The 21,173-nt window shown below is 36.1% G+C and overlaps 1 protein-coding gene across 1 annotated transcript in view; it reads left to right on the top strand.

Moving 5' to 3' along the window:
* The first annotated feature begins 11,259 nt into the window (after window positions 1-11,259).
* The window catches only part of LOC106661472 (ecdysone-inducible protein E75), a 125,334-nt gene continuing 115,420 nt past the window's right edge, over window positions 11,260-21,173 (top strand). Inside the window, exon 1 of the mRNA XM_014384893.2 lies at window positions 11,260-11,530. Within this exon, the coding sequence (XP_014240379.1) occupies window positions 11,353-11,530 (178 nt within the window). The 5' untranslated portion in view covers window positions 11,260-11,352. The remainder of the gene's footprint in view (window positions 11,531-21,173) is intronic.

The raw sequence follows: 21,173 nt of genomic DNA, 5'->3' as shown, positions 1-21,173 counted from the left end.
TATTGTATTTTTATATTATGTTGGAAACCTGAACGTTTCAAAGGAGGTTTTTTCATTTTTAATGAAAAATACTTCTGAACGGTTCATAATTAAATTTTCTAACGATTTTGACCCTGCTGTATTGGACACGTTTATCAAAATACCAGTTTTCCTATTAAAAACATAATAACATCAATTGACTAACATTTTCGTTATAATTATTTTTTGCTAAGCCGTAGTGGGAACATTGTGTCTTAGACCATTTCTATTTTTTCTTTGTACATCTTTTTTATGATGTATTTTATTACAATTAATTAAGGTTTTTAGTTGAGATAAAAAAGTCAATGGCACGAGCGGGATTCGAACCCACGACCTTCGGCTAGATACGCCGCTACTCTACCACTTGAGCTATCGGGACCTCGATCCACTCGGACACCAACTTCCTATCTCAACCCCACCTTTTGAGTTTTCCCTCCTAATTGGTCAAGCGGACCACGAAAGTAGTGAATTTAATGTATTTTATATTGAAAAATGTAGAACATCAAATTATGGTTATGAGTATGGAAATGAAATTAACATTGTCTGGCAAACAATTTGTATTAATAGTCAGCATTAATAGTCACCAAGTATTAATGGCCAATAAACAGTCATTAAGTGTCTAATACGTCGCCATTAACGAAGGCTATAACTACCAGGTAACCGTAAAAGTGCATTTAATTTTTCGTTTGTTATCGGTAATACCGTTAGAGAACATATCTATTCGCATAGAAGTATTAGATGTTTACATCACGAAATACTATGGGGATAGTGGATCAGTTTATGGAGAAAAACTGTCTTGAACAGTTCACTGTAAATTATAAACTATTTTCTTCCTTATGGATCGAAAACCAATAATTCGTACGTGCATATTGTGTTAATTTAAGCTCGGTACTAGGATGATAGAAGCAATTCATAAACCTTCACTGCATTCGGGAATTAACAATAAGTGAGCCCACTGCCCAAAAGTGGTTGAAAAAGTTTGCTTCTTGGAATGAAGAATCGAAAATTAACCTTGGTTGCCCTTCTTGAATTACGACACATTGGGAGATGCTTTAAAACTTGATTCGAGTCAGATATAACAGGAGCTCACCAGAGTTCAACTAGGCTAGGAAACCTTCATCACCATCTTTATTAATCAACCGACGGTATCAACGTTCACCATCTAAACATTTGCTTTTATTGCTGCCATGACACAAAATAGATACTTTTTGACAGGATTGTAGATAGATCGTGTACAAGAACATACTGTCTGTCACCAAAGGACCCCATTAACGCGAAAACTAACTATTCACCAACAAAACGATATGCTTTGTGTTTGATAGATTACGGCAGGCATGACGGACTAGGAACTCCTGCCATATGGCCAGACCATCACCGCAGAAATCTACGTAAGCCACCTGCAACGATTATCTCTTGCCCTGGCCCAGAAACAACCTGCTCTCTTGAACAGGAATGAATTATTTTTCGCCAGACAACACGAGACCTCATACAGCCAAGTGCTACCATACCTTTTCGTTAGCAATGGACAACCACAGGCGCAGTTCGATAATCTCCAAAGCTGGGAAATTATTGTATTTAGTTAAATTATTGTATTATTAAATCCGAACAAACATCTAACAGTGAAAAAACGGTCATGTTCCAGACCACTCCAAAACACTTAGCCTATCAAGGTAATGATATCTACACTGTGACCAAGTCCGTTATTTTATTAATCCACAAACTGAGAAAACTCAAAAGGAAAGATAAAAAAAATCCAGACTCCTTCCAAAAAAAAATGAGCGTATCAAAGTAGTCGTATCTACACTGGGTACGCCATGTGGTATATCAAAATTATCCAAATTTATTTGAACTCTCATGTCTATACGCTTCGAAAATTGTTCGTTCTCTGTATCGATTTATTATTTTAAAAACAGTAGAATTGGTTTACGAAAGAATGTAAAAATTTTTGTTGACGATTTTTGATGTACTAAGGGGTACTCTTTAACATAAACAAATAGAATTTTCCTAATCTCTTATTACCTCTTAAATAAAATTAAGTTGCTTGCCTTTCTTGCCCAAAGTTGCCTCAGCCAAATTTGCTAAATATTAGATAATCCATTGAGTTTGGGGTGGGTGCAGTGTTTTTCCTTCAATGGTTCATTCCGTATATTGGCAACATTGTTTTTTTTCCATTCTCAAATCTCCAATATGGCTCTTCACCACAGCAGTGCATCTTCGATGGATAGTTATATTTGCCAAACATTATTTTCGATACCCAATTTATAATTTAACCTTTCTTGCCCAAAATTGCTTCAGAGCAATGCCAACTTTAGCAATTTTGTTTAAGGTTAATCCCGTGAGTTTATGGCGGGCGCAGTTCCCTTAATTTTTCATCCCATGTTTTCGCAACACTGATTTATTTATATTATAGCACTGTATTATATACGGAATTTCCCGCTAACCTTTTAACCAAATTGTTAATGTTCGTCTTTCTCTAAGACTACATTGTGCCGTAAAGTGGTAAACAGTATTAACTCTATTAATGCCTGAAGCCAATTTTAATAGAGTTTCTATTGAAAAATATAAATTTTAATGAATGACAGAGGTCACCTATTGTTTCTAGTGACAGCTTAATTTCACCCAATTCATGAAAAAAAATTCGTCGTAAATTGAAGCGCATTAAGAAAATCTTCATGGGCACGGAAGGCCACGGTTTTTGACAATTTTATCACAAATCATTGTAAATTTAATGTATGCTTAGACCTCAAGAAATATCAATTTACAAAGGAATTCTAAGCTGGAGATAAATCCAGGTTGATTGTTATTGATCATTTTAAGTGTTAGATATATCGACCATTTTTACTCACGAATCATCTGGATCAGGTATGGTCATGATGAATAAGCAAATTCTATTAGTGCTGCCATGCTTTCGACCTAAGGTCATCATCTGGGAAATCTTAATCATGCCAAAAAGTTGGCATAATTAGACATTGGGATGTGGGATTGAGTCAGTTTTCAGAGAAATTTTAAATTGTCTATTAAAAACCTAATTATGTCAATTTATAAACATATTTAGGATTTTTAGCACTGATGAAGACATTAAACTAGATCGAAACCTTGGCAGTAACTTTCAATTAATTAAGATTTTTAGTTTAGATAAAAAAGTCAGTGCCACGAGCGGGATTCGAACCCACGATCTTCGGCTAGATACGCTGCAGCTCTACCACTTGAGCTACCTCGATCCACTCGGACACTAACTTCCCATCTGAACCCCACCTTTTGAATTTTTCCTCCTTTTTGCCATTTTTTTTAATCTCAACTGAAAACCTTAATTAATTGAAAGATATTGATTGGTCAAGAGGACCTCGAAACTAGTGAATTTAATAAGTTTAAATGAAGTATACTTTCACTAAAGCTCTCTGTGGCCATTTCATTTGTCGCCGAGAGTCAAATAGATTACACGACATTTGAAAAATGGCAAAAAAGGAGGGAAAAGGTGGGGTTGAGATGGGAGTTAGAGCCCGAGTGGATCGAGGTCACGATAGCACAAGTGGTAGAGCAGCGGCGTATCTAGCCGAAGATCGTGGGTTCGAATCCCGCTCGTGACACTGACTGTTTTATCTCTACCAAAAACCTGAATTAATTGAAAGATATTAATTGGTCAAGCAGACCACGAAACTAGTGAACTTGGCAGTAACATTTGAATTTGCCTTTTCATAAGGTCTGTATGGGGATCCAGATTATTCCTGTTTATTTATCATAGCCTTTATAAAAGCAAATAATTTTGAAATATGTACTTTCACGAGACAAAGAATTCCCTGGATTGACGAGAAAAACGTGTTTTCTTTGATTTAATTAAGTTTAATGGTTTTTAATGCGAGTTTTACGGCTCATTTGTATTGATAGGTTTGAAGCAAACTTAGTTCGACCACCGGAACTTTGGTTAATCTACGATTTTTCCACCATTTACAGATGGAGGGTATGAAGGTATAATTCAATGTACCACCTCCTGTGGCCATCGATGGCCAAAAGGCTCAAGGTGTCTTGTTCTGGATTATGTTTCAAACGGTCGGCTGAAAAAGTGGGCTTTTTACCAATGTCAATAATATTAATAGAAAATTTCAATGTGGCTATTGTAAAATATCTCATCTCGCTGTCGATGTAAAGAGGATAATATAATTTAGCCAGCTGGTGCTATTCTTCGGTTTATCAATCAGTCGTGGCGAGTGGATTTCATAAAAAAAGAGGGGGCGACTATTTCGAGACCCCGTACAAGGTTGTGTACTTGAATCTACTTTCCATTTCCTCCCGTCCATTCCACTCTCATTACCCCACATTTAACTTCCAATCGAAAAAGGCCATCTTCATAACGAAACGACATATGCGTTTTCAAAGATAATTATTAACCCGTTATTTTTTTACAACTGGTTACGACGGCTGGACCACCTTGGTTCGCATATTATCGCTGTGCCTTCCGGCTGTTGTGTCTCGGAATGTCGCCAGACACAGTGAATCAGAGTACCAGGTACATATCCAAAATCCCTAACTCGTCTGAGAGGAAGATACAGAATAATAATTGTCGATAATAGCGCGAATCTTGCATGATAACGGTTTATGAAAATGCAGATGTTCAAAATAGAGCGAGTTGAATCAGGCAGACGAGAGTACCAAAGCTTCAAACTTTACATTTTATCAAACGCAGCATACAAACAATTGTCGTTACTAGGTTGTAAATCAGCCATAACTTTGTGTTCTAACAAAATGTCCATCTCTTCAAAATAATTTCGAATTATCTGAAGATTAAGCCGTATGGGACAGACAGAAGGGATCCATCTACTGGCATATGTACATGTCATCCAAACTTCACTCTTCCGTAATCAAACTCAACATGAAAATAGTCGATAGTAACTAGTAACTCCACTAGTTTTCGAAGTCCGCTTGACCAATTAATATATTTCAATTAATTTTCTGGTTGAGGTAAAAAGTCAGTGTCACGAGCGGGATTCGAACCCACGATCTTCGGCTAAATACGCCGCTGCTCTACCGCTTGAGCTATCGTGACTTCGATCCACTCGGACACTAACTTCCCATCTCAACCCCACCTTCTGAATTTTCCATCCTTTTTGCCATTTTTCGAATGTCGTGTAATCTATTTGATTCTCGACGACAAATGAAATGGCCACGGAGAGCTTTAGTGAAGATATACTTCATTTTAACTTATTAAATTCACCAGTTTTCGTGGTCCGCTTGACCAATTAATATCTTTCAATTAATTTTCTGGTTGAGGTAAAATGTCAGTGTCACGAGCGGGATTCAAACCCACAATCTTCCACTAGATACGTAACACAGTGAATGAAAGCAGGCCGAAGAGTACAACTCCTGACAAGTCTGCAACTAGCCACCAAAACTTCATATTTTTCCTTTTTACCACACGCAATTGACAATACTCACTGTATGGCCAAATTTCTGAGTCTTGAGTTTATAATGTGTATTCTTCTTAAGATAGAGCGAGGGTGGCAGACCTAAGACTGACACGTCTTCACCAAACCACCAGAATTTCACACTCCAAACATTCGCAAATATATACACACACCCACATCGCACAACTAATTTTTGAACCTTAATTCTTGACCTGGTTGGTCAATTACGAGAAAAATGAACTGAACAATTCCTAAACTAATCGGAAGCGAGAAGCTGGCATAATTTCCAAGAAACGCGACATCGAGGCGCAACTAACTACATTGGTTCAAAACATACGAAAATAAAAGATCCAACTAGAAACAGATTGTTGTTTTCCTGTCGATGTCCAACTTATTCAAAAAACTTGTTGACAAACTTTAAATTATTATAATAATATTTAACATAATATTTATATATTGTTTTTGGCCAAACAATAAGTTGTAACTTAATAATCGACATTTTATTATTGATGAATTGCTTTTTTTCGTGTTTTTTTTTAAATTGGTTCATGACGACATTTTAGACATTCCAACCTGCCCTACGCGATGTTGAGCTAATGTACCAGCTATCTAAACAGGGCAATTTCAAAGTAAGTCGAGTAAGTCGATGATACTTGATTGATTTTAAACGTCAGCAAATTGCCTGGAGACACCTTCCCTGATGGTTAGATAACTGTTGACTGCCGGGAGGTTAAATCGGAAAATTAGCATTGATTAAAAGGAATTAATGGGGGATTCAACAGGTGACCGCTAATGATGATAGATGAGTTTGTCGCAAACAATCTTCTACCTCTTCTCATATATTATTCGAAATCCCTTTCTAAGAAAGTATTTTCATAAATACATTTAAAATCGTAGAATCAAAATTCGTAATAAAAATATAAAGGGGTTTGAATTAAAATGTGTACAGGCCACACATTTTAATTTGTTTTAACTGGAAAATGCATATTTTGTTCTTCATTTTGCAATGAAAATTACTCAGAGCCACTGTTGATTAATAATTGTTAATTATGAATCATGATCAATTAATAATCATTTGCGGAATTAATAAATCATTCCAGTCAGAATATAGAGCGAGACTAAGAGCTAGGCCAGGCGGACCAGATTTCATCAACTAGCAGACCGCCCAATTTCACAAGTTACACCAATAGGCCGACCTTTGTGGTTTACTCTATTCCGGTTAAGCATTGGATCTGAATCGTATAAAGGAGAGCGAATAATTCCAACTGTCTCGAATGGAAATTTAAGCACACATCGTTTTTAACTGTCAAAACAAAAATAACCGTAATAAAATTTTGAACGTTTAACCGTGAAAACTTTTTTTTGCAGACTTTTTGTTGAAGTAAAAATGAAAAAAGAGTTTATTGTATCATTTCGTTAATACATTCAAAAAAGAAAGATTCATGTTTCAATTTCTGGACGGTTCAAAGCGAAAAAGTTTTCTCTGACCCATTGAAGCTTTGGTTTGAAAACAATAAAAATCATTGCATTCCGTTAAAATAAGGAAATCTTCTTACTAGAAGATAAGTGCGGTGAAAGGAGAAAAATAGTAGAAAGTGAAAAGGCGAAATAAAACGTTGACTTTTCCGGCGGTTTTCTGGCAATGAAAAGAAAGAAAGTGATAAGGCGTTAAAGATCCGAAACAAATGAAATGATGATTTTTATCATTTTTCCCAAGGCGATCAAGGTACGTCTATATTAAAAATAAGAAATAAAGAAAAATAAGGAAATTGGCAATAAAGTATCAAAAAGAAATAACCAAAAAAATTTTTACTTGTAACTCAGATGCCTATTGACACTTGAAAAATTCCGCTAAACTACACCCCTACTGAATTTTAATTTATAAAATATAAATCAGCCTTATTGTTCTTGGTCCAGTTAAAAAGGGTTGAAAATTACACTTACACACTGTAGTGTGTCCGTCATTTTCCTTCTTTCACGAGGAATCCGTGAAAACAGGAAAGGGTTAAACGACTGAAGGTAAAATTCGACGGAAAAACTTTTCTTCGTGGTGGAAATTATCAACGATTCTCGGATGATCCAAAATTCAACATAAAATCAAGAACAACTCCTAAGCCAAAGCTACAAACAAAGAAATAACAAGCAAACTAAATTCTAGGGACTTTCCAGGAGTTGACTTGATAGAGAAAAGTTGACAAAGCTTTAAGCAAAATTGAAAATTTACTAATTTATTTAACGCAGCTACACGACTTAGTCCCTATGCCCCTAATATTTGGAAAGTTACTGAGATCACCATGATGGTAAAACCAGCTAAATCACCAAACGAAGTGTTCTCCTATTTACTTTTATAGGCTTTCCTTTTTGGGAGGGAGTCTGAATTTTTTTACCTTTTTTAGTTCTCTCAGGCTAAGGAGTTAAAAAGAATAGGCACAGTGTAGATATCTTACATTAATAGGTTAATTTTTTTGGATGGGCATGAAACTCGAGCATTTTGTCACGGTTAGATTTGTGTTGGGATTATTACCATCTGTATAACAATAAATTTTGTAATTTTATGGGATATCATACATATTTGCATTACACATTGTCATGAGAAGAGTTAGCAAACATTGTTTTTCTCCCGACTTTACAAGGGGGTAGTCTCCTTTTTAAAAAGATAGTTCCTACTCACAGTAAGTTGTTTTGCAACGATCCGGATTTCGAGCCTTTTAGCTCATCATCAGGTTGAAGGACTTCTACAACCACGTCTCTCGACATGAATTGCCAAAGTGAACCCGCTGATACCTCCGCCAACGCGACGTTCCAATTAGCAGCTGATTTTTTTAATGGCGCTCAATTTGAACGTGCGAAACGCGGAAATTATAACACAAATAAATATTATACTAGTAAATACATATTTGGATGTTTGATATTATTTATGTACATAATTAAAATTGGAGGTAGATCAAAATCTGTTATATTATTAATGCATTTTTCACCATGTTCAATTTTACATTTTTTAATTTCAAATTTCTCAAACCAATCTAAGTTCTTTCCCTATGTTGAAACTATGTAACACTCTTGTATGTAGCTTTGAATTGAAATTATGTTTTGTTTCTTTTAGTTCCGAAAATTTGCTCGATTTAGGCAAATGTTCTTTTACTCTAATTTTTATTTCTCTACCGCTTTGTCCTATATATTTAATATCACAATCATTACAATTGAGTTGGTAAACCCCGCTTTTTGCCAAGTTGTCTACTTTGTCTTTAGGTTTTGAGAGGATGTTTTTAAGTGAACCCGTACTTCTAAAAGCTATTCTAAAACCTTCTTGTTTAAAAATTTTACTAACTTTTTCCGATAATTCACCAATGTATGGCAAACAACGGAAACCTAATGATTCATTTGTGGTGGGGTGGCTGAGTCCTATTGTTGATTCGTTTAAAGTTAATTTTTTTATTCTTTTAACTAGCAACCTATCAATAAATATTTCTTGATACCCGTTGTTTTTTGCTAAGGTTTTAATAGTTTTTAATTCATTTTTATAGTTATCAGGTGTTAGCGGAAGTTTTATCATCTGGTCTATGAGCCAAATAAAACCAGCAGCCTTCTGGTACCATAGGTGGGAAGAATCCGCTGTTATCATAGTGTCTGTAGTTGTGGGTTTTCTATATACGTCTATTTCTATTAGGTTGTTTATTATGGACAGTTTTAGGTCTAAAAAAGGATTGAACACCACACTCACTCCATCATTTATCATTTCTACTAGGGGGTCGTCTCTGCTTTAGTCGTCTGACGGGATTATAGGGATGGATTATGTTGGACATGGATTGGGCTAGTGGGTTGGGGGAGTGGAGAGTTTATCGTGGAACTTGGACGATTGGGTGGGGATTCATTTATTTGCACAATGTATTTTGAATGCGTTGTGGAAGATGGTATTGGAGACGTAGTAGGGAGGATTATCTACGATTCTGAAGACTTTGTATAGGAAAAACTGAATTCGTTGGATATTGGTAGGTTTAACGGCTCCTCACAGTTTTAGTCCATATGTCCAAATCGGTTTCTGTAATGTTTTGTAGTGTCAGTTAATTTTTTGTCAAAATGTTAGACGTTCAGTAACTGTTTTTTATTTGTACGTGTTGGTTCCAATTTAAGTGTGTGTCAAGATAGAACCCATCCCTCATAGTATAAGCGGACGGAAGGATTCCCTTGACAATTGATGACTGATGAGCCTAGCTTGAATTTCCCCCTACTGTCACTAATGTTGCCATTCCGACTATTGCGGGTAATTTAGATACTTATAATTCACGGGGTACCAGGGTGATCACTTTTTTGTGGGTAGCTAATACAAGTACTGACCCCACTCAAGAGAGTACTGTTGGACATTTGAATGGCAGTTGCGATAATTTAATTGATGATCGGAAATAATTTGTTTTAAGATTGATTATTCTTGTTATGTAAGGTATTGGTTTAGATGAAAAAGTTAGTGTCATGAGCGGGATTCGAACCCACGACTTTCGGCTCAATACGCCGCTGCTCTACCACTTGAGCTACCTTGACTTCGATCCACTCGGACACCCGACACACATCTCAACCAAGACCTTGCATAAAAAGAATAATTAATTGAAATAATTAAAATGGTCAATGAGACCGCTAAACATAAAAGGATTAATATGTAATAAGTAATGAAATATCGCTAACACCTCCTCGTGGCCACTTCATAACTCCCTGAGTAACGAATTCTGATTACACGACTTTGGAAAAATGGCAAAAAAGGGAAAATTCGAAAAGCTGTAGGTTGAGATGGGGAGTTGGTGTCCAAGTGGATCGAAGGCACGATAGGTTAAGTGGTTAGAGCAGCGGCGTGTTGAGCCGAAGGTGTGGGTTCCAATCCCGCTCATGACACTAACTTTTTCATCTCAACCAATACCTTACGTAACAAGAATACTCAATACTAAATTTTTAATTATTTTATCAGCTTCTATTTAAATATATAAATACTCAATTAATTATACACAATTTTTTCGAAATGAAAAAATTGAAAAAAATCGGGGAGTCGAGATGAGAAGTTTGTGGCATGGGCGATCGAAGTCACGGTAGCTCAAGTGGTACAGCAGCGGCGTATTTAGCCGAAGGGGTTCGAATCCCGCTCATGACACTAACTTTTTCATCTCAACCAATACCTTACGTAACAAGAATACTCAATACTAAATTTTTATTTATTTTATCAGCTTCTATTTAAATATATAAATACTCAATTAATTATACACAATTTTTTCGAAATGAAAAAAATTTAAAAAATCTGGCAGTCGAGATGAGAAGTTTGTGGCATGGGCGATCGAAGTCACGGTAGCTCAAGTGGTACAGCAGCGGCGTATTTAGCCGAAGGACGTGGGTTCGAATCCCGCTCATGACACTAACTTTTTCATCTCAACCAAGACCTTACATAAAAAGAATAATTAATTGAAATAATAATTATACCACTAAACATAAATAGATTTTTTTTTTAATTGAAAGAATTACAAAATAGTTAAAGTATTAAAATGGTTAAAACAAACCTCTGTGCCTGTAGGTTATTGAGACGATAGCTTATGTAATGGAACGAAATAAGGGTAATGGACAAAATTAACCGTAGGCTTTATCTATTTATACGAAAAAGATGCCAGTTTAAAGGTGAAGAAATTTTTAAAATAAAAATTTAAATATTGACCTAATTCATGGGCGGGGGGCGGTGGTGAGGCCGGGCAATAATTGTTGTTGTTTTTGTGTGTGTTTATGGGGCGGGAGGTAGTGCGGGAGGAGAGCGCGGTGCGTTGCGCGCGCAAGCCCCCACCCGGCCCGATTCGAGAGTTCATGAAACCTTTTCAAGGACAAGGGCAGCAGATCGACGGAGCGGCTGCTAGGCAGAGCACTCTCGAGCCGGCCTCCCTCAGTGTTAGTGCGAGAGAACGAATGTGCTATGCAATCGGGACTTGCTGCGAGTAACTCGGAAGGCGACTTCAGGGTGCCACAGGCTCCTCCGGTCGTCACGTCGACCACCTGCCCCCCGCCCCCGCCGATGCTGCCTCCGCCGCCGCCTCCGCCTCCCAAGTTCAGGACACAGCACGAAGAACCTTCGAGCTCCATGCCCGACCTAGGTGAGTACCAAGCAACGTCAAAACGATATTTAACAGTGAAAGTGTATACTCCGATAGTGCGTCCGTCGCGAGTTTTCACCCGAATCCGAATGTCACCATGGTTACACCTCGACCACCGGAAAAACAGCAAGTTAAATACAAATCATCTTAACTGAAATTGACAAAATCTGGAAAATTCCTGCGCCGGCTGTGTAAACAAAACATCGCATCTTTCAACGGGACTGGCATCTCACAGTTTGTTTTGACCCGCGGAGAGTGACAGTCGTTACCATCGTTACGCCCTCGACCGACCTTACAAAATACCATGCACTCTAATCTTTATTGCTTTAGACCGATGACTTTCCTATGAAATCGATTTCTGGTATTTATTAAATTATCAAGATTACAGTGCTATCGTTTATACACTTTAAGACAAAAAATGAAGCCACCCATTTTTATTTGTTTATTTACTGGATATGTTTAAAGAAAAATATAAGATATAGCTAAATAAAAAATTAAAGTGAGTAAAACAATTTTACCAAAATTTTTGCTAAAGAAACAATAAACGAAATATTAAATTCGGAGTTTTTCCTCCTCTTGCGTTGATCATCGTTACAATCGACGTGGCATTGATTTTATGAGGTTTTGAATTTAGTGATATGGAATATGTTCATACTCCTCCAACAGCGCCATTCTTAATCCTGCAAATTCTCTGGCATCACTGCGCGACGTTTACCATCTTTTGACCACTCGTCTCAAAGGTGTTCGATAGGAATTAAGTCGGGACTACATGCTGGCCACTCCAAACAACGAATTGAAAAGCCTAGTAGTCTCCAACTTTGCTAGCTGTGTTGGGCTTTTCATTGTCATGCAAGGATATAAAACCGACGCCAATTAGTGGCATATAAGGAAAAACTTCTTCTGATAGTGTTATCTTCAACGCGCAGCTGTTAGGGAACCCTCGATGAAGATCAAGTTTTTGTGCGACAGAAATTACTGTCCAACCATCGAACAAATTTGAAACTTATAAATAGTAAAACTTTAAAAAAAAATCAAACCACCGGAACGTTAGAAAGAAGCTTTACAGAAAAACCAACAAAGAAGAGATTTACTATTCAAAGATTTATTTACAAAATCCAATTGTAAACTCAAATGGGAGGTTTTATCTGTGTTTTATTTACCTGCGATCCTTTTTTAAAAGGACCAAATATTGTTGTAAGATGGAGGATTGTCTAAGAGGTAATTAAAAATATTAAGCGTGGGCACTTTTTGCCTCTCAGTGGTCAATTACCGCACTAGAATTTTGTTAAAGGTTCGCCTTGACCTATCGCTTTTGCTTTATAATGTGTTTTGAAAAGAAATTCTAATCCTAGTTCCTCCTGTCGTCGTTACGTCCAAATGACTCAGAGTCGCATAAAAACTATCTGGCCATGGGAACGATTGGAAATTGTTTAAAACTATCCAGTGTGAAAAAATGTAAATAGAAAAACATCAACACTTGACATCATGCCGATGCTTATGTTTTGAACCGAGTTCTTCTGTAATTATTATGAACTAACAAATAAAACAAATAGTGAGTTTTTGTACATGAGCTCGGGGGCGAGATGAACGTCAGTCTTATCAGTCTGTCCTAGCTGTTTTGTTCTATCGCCATCAACAACTAGTCTGCTTGTTATTTGCACAGTGAAACCTCCTGCTAACGGACAGTCATACTTCACTTTTGTCCTCCTTCGCTAGGTGTCCTTTAATTTATGATTATCATCCAATAATACATAGCTGTCTGTACATATACTAGATATTGCATATACTACATTGTACGCATATTAGATACTACATAGTTGTATGTTAGGATGTACATTTTCAATGACTTTACGTTCTTTTAAAATTTTACCTCGTAGCGTTTTTCGAAGCTTTATCAACTAATTTTTTTACACTAGTCTTTCAAATTTTCTATAAGAATCAAATATTTCTTTATTTTGAAGTTAAAATTTGGTGGGTCGGAGAACTTTAAACTTTTCAAATTACGTTGAAATCATGTAAGCAATATCAGATAGAAAATTGATTGTGAAGGGTTGTAACATATTTAAGAAAAGACTCCTATTCAATTAATTAATTATTGTACAGTCGTAACACTGCGATCACTAATGCTTCTCAAGAAAAAAATATAATAAACCCGTGCCCCTCTCACGAATTCCATACTGTTACAGACTGTAGGGCGATACGACAGTGTCCTTGTCTTTTATGTATAATGTCCCCTAAATGGAAGAGTTAAATACAAAGAAAACGAATCTCCTATGCCCGGTGCATTAGTAACTGTCCTGTAAACGAAGTTGTGCTTTATCGGAGGTTTCACTGTAGGTTGTGCCTTTTTTATAGTAGGGACAAAGCCGCCACTTATTACTCCTAGTCTAGACTGATAACATTCAAATGAAATAACAACACCCAAAGGAATTAATGAAATTGATAGTTGGTCAAAGTGTCGTTTATGGATCTACCATGCTGATTTTCTAAGTATTTCGCCTCATGTATTCCTAGTCTGTAGTATGTGGTTTATTGCAAGCTGTATCCTTACCATTTAACGTAACGCAAATGCAATAACAACACTCAAAGAAATCAGTGAAGTGGTTCTGAAGAATGTAATTTTCTCGTTTGATTCAGGTCATTTTCGTCTATTCTTGCTGTTTTTCTATGTCTAATGCGTCACTGCTTTGGAGTCAGTGCTATGTGTTTTACTGTGCAGATTTTGTTGCATCAAAGATAATGCAAATACAATGACACCAAAGAAAGAATGACGTGGATCTCTGGAAAGTAATTGGATCATTCGTTTCAGGTCATTTTGGTATAATTTTCTGTCTGAAGCCTCATCACTTCGTAGTAATTTCTGTGTGTTTTGCACACTGTATCCTTTATTAACATCACCCAAAGAAAATAATGAAGTGAATCTGTAGAAAGTAATTGGTCATTGTGGTTTAACCTTGCTGTTTTGCTTAGTCTTACGCCTCATGGCTTCGTACATTACCGACAATTCTTCACTTTTAAAATGGACTGATAAAACAACGCAAGTCAATCACCATTTTAAAAAAACATTAAGGATGTACGTAGTATTTGGGTCTTTTCCATGTCTGTCGAGCTTCGATGTTTTGGCCTTTCAGAATTTTTTGTAACCAATTTACAAAAGACACTCGATTAATATGGTGAAACGCCAAAGCTTCCCCCAAACCAAAACAAGATCAGACAGTTTAGATTGATTGGAAAAGATCAAAAAACCAAAGCAATAACGTGAACTGGGGACCAAAGTCAATTGTCCCAAATGACTAGTTTTATCGGCTGTTTATCCTGAGTCGTAAAATGGAAAATCCACATGTAAGAATGATGGACTTTTCTGTTCGACAGTTGCCTGGTACCTAATGCCAAAATTCATGTTTAACCTGCGTTTAGCCCGCACCACGGTTACAAACAGTTAGTATGAATATGCGGACCGTTCACGCATTTCAAGTTTAAAAAAATTAATTAATAAAAAAAATATATGTTAATTTATTCGGTTTCATTCAGCTCAGTATCAATGTTTGTTTTGACTCGAGAAAAATTTTATCGGTTCAAATCTAGTCGGTACCAGGGTAACATGCAACATTATTTTATAAACAATCCAACAAAATTTATTAAATGTGTTCATTCAATATTTGAAAAACGAAAGGCATATATCAAAATATATATAAAATATAATATATTTTTACTCTTTCTCTAAAGTTACCAAATTTAAACTTTTAAAATTGCGAATATATTTGAAATAAATTTTTTTGATTTTTTGTGAGACAAAGCCTTGAAACTTGGTTCTTTCACGACTCCTTTATCATCGTACAAACAGCGTCAAGCCTTGACAATACTTCTCTTTAATAAACGAAAATTGAATTTTCTTATTGAATTTTTCATAAGGATCTCAGTTAGAATTCTTAGATTTTAATTAATTAAAGAACAAACAGAAAAAAAACTTCTATAACTGATAACAATTGCAAATAAATAGGAAGTGTATCCGAGCATAAGTTGTTTAAGCCGTTGCCTTGGTTACGCCCTCCGTTTTAACACCCCAACAAAAACGCAAGTACGTTGTGTAAAATTATCTCAAAGAACTTTATGAAAGTGGTTACTTCGTAGTTCTTGCTAATATTTTCAAGAGCTCGACATGCAAGTTGTACCTGTTAAAAGTTTTCAACGATCAAAGGTTGTTCTTGAGAATTTAAGAAGCATTCCTTACAAGTTTTACAAGTTCGATGTACATTATTTCTTAGGACATACACTAAAAAGCAGTTCAAGCGGTTGTTGTTTTTGATTTGGCAATAAACTGGAATTCTGTTGTGTATTCGTTTAAGTACATTCATGCTAGTAATTGTCTCCTGATTTTTAAAGGACAAAACGAGTGTCGGGGTCGTTGTGGATAGTCAGGTTATTGCATGTATTTTTGACGATTTGTCTGACGACTTTTGATTTGAAGGATTGGATGCGCTGGATGTTAGATGTCTTGCAGAACACCTCAGTTCCACTCCGTACGTCCAAAGTGGTCGCAGTAGTATTGTATAAGTTTAGTTTAAGAGTTAATCGCCGTCAGATTTAGGTCCTAGAAGTCTTCGTAAGTGTCCAAGTCTCTGTAAAGTTGTTGCTTTTTAAGTCTTTTGTGGGGATTCCATGTCAGTCTGCTGTCTATGTATAGTAGTTGTTGATGTACAGTGGCGGTCAAGACATACCTTTTTTCAATGTGAACGGACACAAAATGAAAAATTAAAGTCCTCAAAGTTTATTTTTATTTCGAAAAGTTCTAAACAACGATGTTTTCTTTTTCTCAATGTTTGCGGAACGAACTTGCTTTCGCCGTGTTTTATCAGGACATTTTTCCCATTTTGGACCTTAAATATGTTCCTTTCAAATTAAAATTGCCAGTTTATAACCCCACGAGTTTAAAAGTTAAAGATTTCGTTACAAAATCAGGGCGTGTTTTGTCGGTTTGTTTGCCCAAGTTCAAAACTTGACAAAACGAGATATTTGTCCAGCCATCATTTTTTAAAATTTACTTACTCAATGGTTACCACCACTTATGATATCTAGAAACTTGTAATATTTCTGTGAAAGGCAATTAATAAATAAAGTGAATAATTGTCTTTTATTTTGGATATTTTATTTCTAAACGGCTCGGAATGAAAGTCTTGTTTTCGAAAATGTCATTCCTGCTTTGTTACTGGGCGAATGGAGATTGTTTAAAGCTGTTGTTGCCATGGCGACGACCTGCCCTCCAAAATACACTGCAGTCGGAATGCTGTATACAACGCGGCAAAAGAAAGTTTAATGAAAACCAAATAATAGAACTTTTTCAAAACTGTTTTGCTCGAGTACCTGATTGTCAAATATTTTATAAGCAAACTAATGTTATTAAATTAGTTCAAATTTGAAATTGATAGGACAAGAGATTAAGATGCATGAAAACTGTGGTAATCGTATTAAGTTGGTTTAAAGTTGACAGTTTATGTGACGCATTTGTGCTATACACGACACTAGCACGTCTGGTGGGCAGTGTACTACTTTATGATTTTTTTACCTTTTTTCTAGGTTATGCTTTGTTTATTTCGTGTTAGCTTTTTTTTTATTAGAAGCAATAAACATGATAGAATGATTAAAGAAAAACAATATAGCCTTCCTGAGCACATTAAAAAAATCAAAATCAAAAGCTCATTTATGTCACCTTAATAGTTCAACCATTTAACACGATACAATTATTTCTTGAATTATCATAAGTGTGTATTAGTGTGAACAAATAGATTTTCTTGTCACCCGAGTTTCTTTTAAACGATACCCTGCGTTTTAAGCACATACGGAAATGATCGGTTGAGGGCCGGTGACAGGTAGTGTGAAGCCTTGTTTCTGTTCCTATGATTGCTACGTTCTACCAACATAAAAACACGATAAGTGTTGCTCTTTTAAATAGATGAAGTTGTTGTCAGATTATATTTTAAATGTATTCTTTTTTTTATAGCAATGTTCAATTCATTCTTATTTTTGTGATTCGGTGATAGTTTGCTCGAAATTTTGTTTTCATGTGAAACGTCTGTATAAATTCTACAACGAGGCCGTTGAAGAGTGATTAAAACTATGTGACATCTGCTGTGAGTAATTTTTACTAGGTACTCAAATTTACTAAGAACTAAAATAAACGCCGTTGATACTGTAGGTCACAGGTTCAAGATCTTAGAAACAAGCTGATAAGATCTACCCTGCGTGCGTGTCCTTGCAGCCAAAATATATTTCTCTTAAGGTCAGACTCCTTTAAAAAAAGTATGTTTGTCGTTAAAATTGCGATGAAAAAATTCCATACTTATGGTGTTATTATTTTTATGTTTATCAGGCATATTTGAAGGGTTTTAATTTCTTAGAATCCAAGTTGTTAAAAAATTAAAAGTTTCTGGTATGAATGAAAATATTTGTATATATTTCATCTATCTCAGCAACTCGGCCCCGAGATATAAACTGCTTGAGCCATCTTAAAAGAGATATTTGTGAAGGCCGGTTTGGCATTATCGGACGGAATGGTTTACCATTTCTGAAACCTCGTCTTTACGGAGGAGCAATAAGCGTTATCAGAAGAAATAGATTCACAGAGAGATGTAGCGTGACAATAACCGGTCGTTGCCATGGTTATGACCTGAATCTTCGCGTTAATATTATTCCATGGAGTTGAATGAATCTTTGGGTAACAGGGTTGCATTTTTCTCAAATCATATGAGATGCAGGATATATTTTATTAATAAACTAACCGGATGTTTTAATAGTTCGGAAGAGGATTTTCGGAAGGAGGAGGTCCAACAGGTTGCTACATCCAGCAAATTTATATGAACTGTATGAATTATTTCTAACGAACAGTATTCTTTCTGTTACTTTAGTCGTTTCAGACTCATCCCGGTTTCGATGTTTTGGTCTATCAGATTTCCGCCTCTTTACTGTTTAGCTTTCTGAACTATTTACGCCTGACACATACAAACGGAACAACTTTGAAGACTAAACCTTCTTAATCGTTCTAATGAGATATGTAATGAGATGATAATAAAATAAAAAAAGATAAATCGTAATGAGATGTTGGTCGAGCTGGGAAGAATGGTGTCACGCACGTTCTGATTCATTCTGTATGTTTTGACTCGTAGTTGTGGTCGATCGATGAGCCGTTTTTCACGGACCATCCTTCATCAATTATTATGATACTAAAACGATAAACAATGAGTTAACAAAACCTCGTCAAATGAGAACAAAATAATTCGGAATTCGAGATAAACTAAAGAACTATACACAAAAAATAGTTATCCTTTTAAAAGTGAAAGGGAAGGTCGATATTAAAGAACGTTTCACAGGTTGATATTAAACTGGGAAGTAAACATATCTTTCTATGATTCATGCATTTGCCCTGTTTTTCTTTAATTTTTCAGTTAGAACATTCTGCTTCAATCTTAACTGAATTTATCGCCAATAATGATGACACGTGTACACATGACTAGCTTACTTCTTATCACGTTTAAAAATAATGACTATAATTTTTAAGTTAGCACAGATAGAGGATGACTGGATGTAGATAATGAGAATCAATCGGGGGGAAAAAGATCTCTGCCATGGAACACGAGCCAGTTGTAACTATGATATATATCCTGTACTCATGCTAGATTTGGTTCATAATATTATTATGATGGTAAAATTAAATAACATGAACGTGAACCCCTTAAAAATACAAAGAAAGGAGCCGAACTGGTCATAGGACTGATTCAGTAACTCGGGTTATTCTTCAAGCGGTGGAATCCTTCAAATTATGAAGAAAGGTGGTGAAATTGTTCTTTCATCTGACAGTAAGGCAAAGTGAAAACCTATTACGAAGTAAGTCCCTAAACTGCGGAACTGTATTCAACTTTAACATAATAACGAAACCTTGATCCTCCTGGACATGAAGGAGTAGAAAAAAATGGAGCAGCAGACGAACTTACTAAAGAGGGCACCTTATCTATCGTTCATTGGAGCAGAACTTTTCTGTAGGGTAACTTTAATAAAAACGACCTAAAAGCCCCATAAAGAGCATTTATCACTGGCTGAAGAAACCAGGAATGATTCAAGAAAAAATCACTTCTAACGAAAAATGTATAGATTTAAGGATCCTAAGCATAGGCCAGTATCTATCATAATTAGAAGATAAGAATAATTAGTGATGCAAAGGTTTTGTTCATCTAAATAAAGAATTTTTAGGTATAATGCATGATGAACGATGAACTCGAGCTCCTGAGATATAAATGGACGAAGGTGGAACTCAAAGCGAAAAAAATTCAAAATAAAAGAACAAACAGACCAACAATGAGGATTACTGACAAGGGAAAGATTATTTTACAGGCCCCAAATGCAACAAATAATTAATGGAAATACTGTTCACAAAAGAAACTGTAATGAGATAAGAGTTGGCTCATGTACATAATGCTTTCAACTCCTATCACACCGAGGCATTCGAAAAAGGGAGAAGGAAAAGTGAAATTCCCCTCTGACCCAGAAAGGAACTCTTACTCTTCACTTTTACCGCTCAGCCAGCGAGGAGAACTCACTTTCTGAGCTTTTTTCTCTTTCGCTCACTCTCTCTCTCCCTCACTCAATTCTTTCTCTCCCTGTCGTTCTCTCTCTCTCTCTCTAGTCCCCCCTTTTTAAGCTGCGGCCGCTTTTTTGAGCCAGACGGATTTCGAGGACAGGTAACAAGGAAGAGCCTCCGGGGCCGGCAAGGTCAGAAACAAGAGTCACACGCAGCTACGAATGGATTTCTTCCTGATTTCAATACGCGCAAATCTCCTTTCTACGGGGCCTTGACACACTCTTGAACGCCAATACGCTTCGCACTTCCTGGTCGCATATTTATTTTTTCATACATGTATATTCTACCCGCGTGCCACTATACGTATTGGGTCAGAAATTTTAGTGTACAAAACGTCTACTGGTAAAACATTTCCACGAATTCTCAGCACTCGTGCTTTTATTTAAACGCCGTTTCTATTAAACACAAAACAAACCCGAGGGAAATATGTCTAATTAAGTTTTAAACAAATAGAACAAATATCTTGACAGTAACAAATGTATCAGTAATAGAAATGGATGGCTTATTTTGATACATCGTTGGCTCATTGATTTGCTTAGACGACACATTAACTTTTCACGAACGAAAAGGCACTCGCCTGAGAACAATAACAGACAGAATAACCATTGAATATGGCATTTGACTTAACAAGTCAGAGAGGACGGGCGGACCAAGATGATAATAAACAATTAATTATGCTCAAACAATTAATTATGGTCTTTCCTCCAAAACAAATCATGTAGTTTGGCATATTGAAATAATAATGGTAGGAGCTCCTCGTTCATCAGAAACGACTAAAATACAAGGCCCATTTCACCCAATCATTCATGTTTACAACAACAAGCGAACATACATGAGAAACTTATAAACATAAAAAATAATGCGTCTGAATACCAAAACAGCAAAGGCAGGCGGACCAAAATGATCAGGAACGACGAAAATCTAATCACATTGCACACAATCATGTAGACAGTATCAAGTAAACATGCACAAAGAAAGGAATACGCAAAAAATAACGCTTCTGACATACAACAA

The sequence above is a fragment of the Cimex lectularius genome, unplaced genomic scaffold, assembly GCF_000648675.2.
Source record: "Cimex lectularius strain Harlan isolate CLEC.00 unplaced genomic scaffold, Clec_2.1 scaffold17, whole genome shotgun sequence".
In the NCBI taxonomy this organism is placed as follows: Eukaryota; Metazoa; Arthropoda; class Insecta; order Hemiptera; family Cimicidae; genus Cimex; species Cimex lectularius.
The sequence above is the reverse complement of the archived record's forward strand: the minus strand, read 5'-3'. Positions and strand labels throughout refer to the sequence as shown.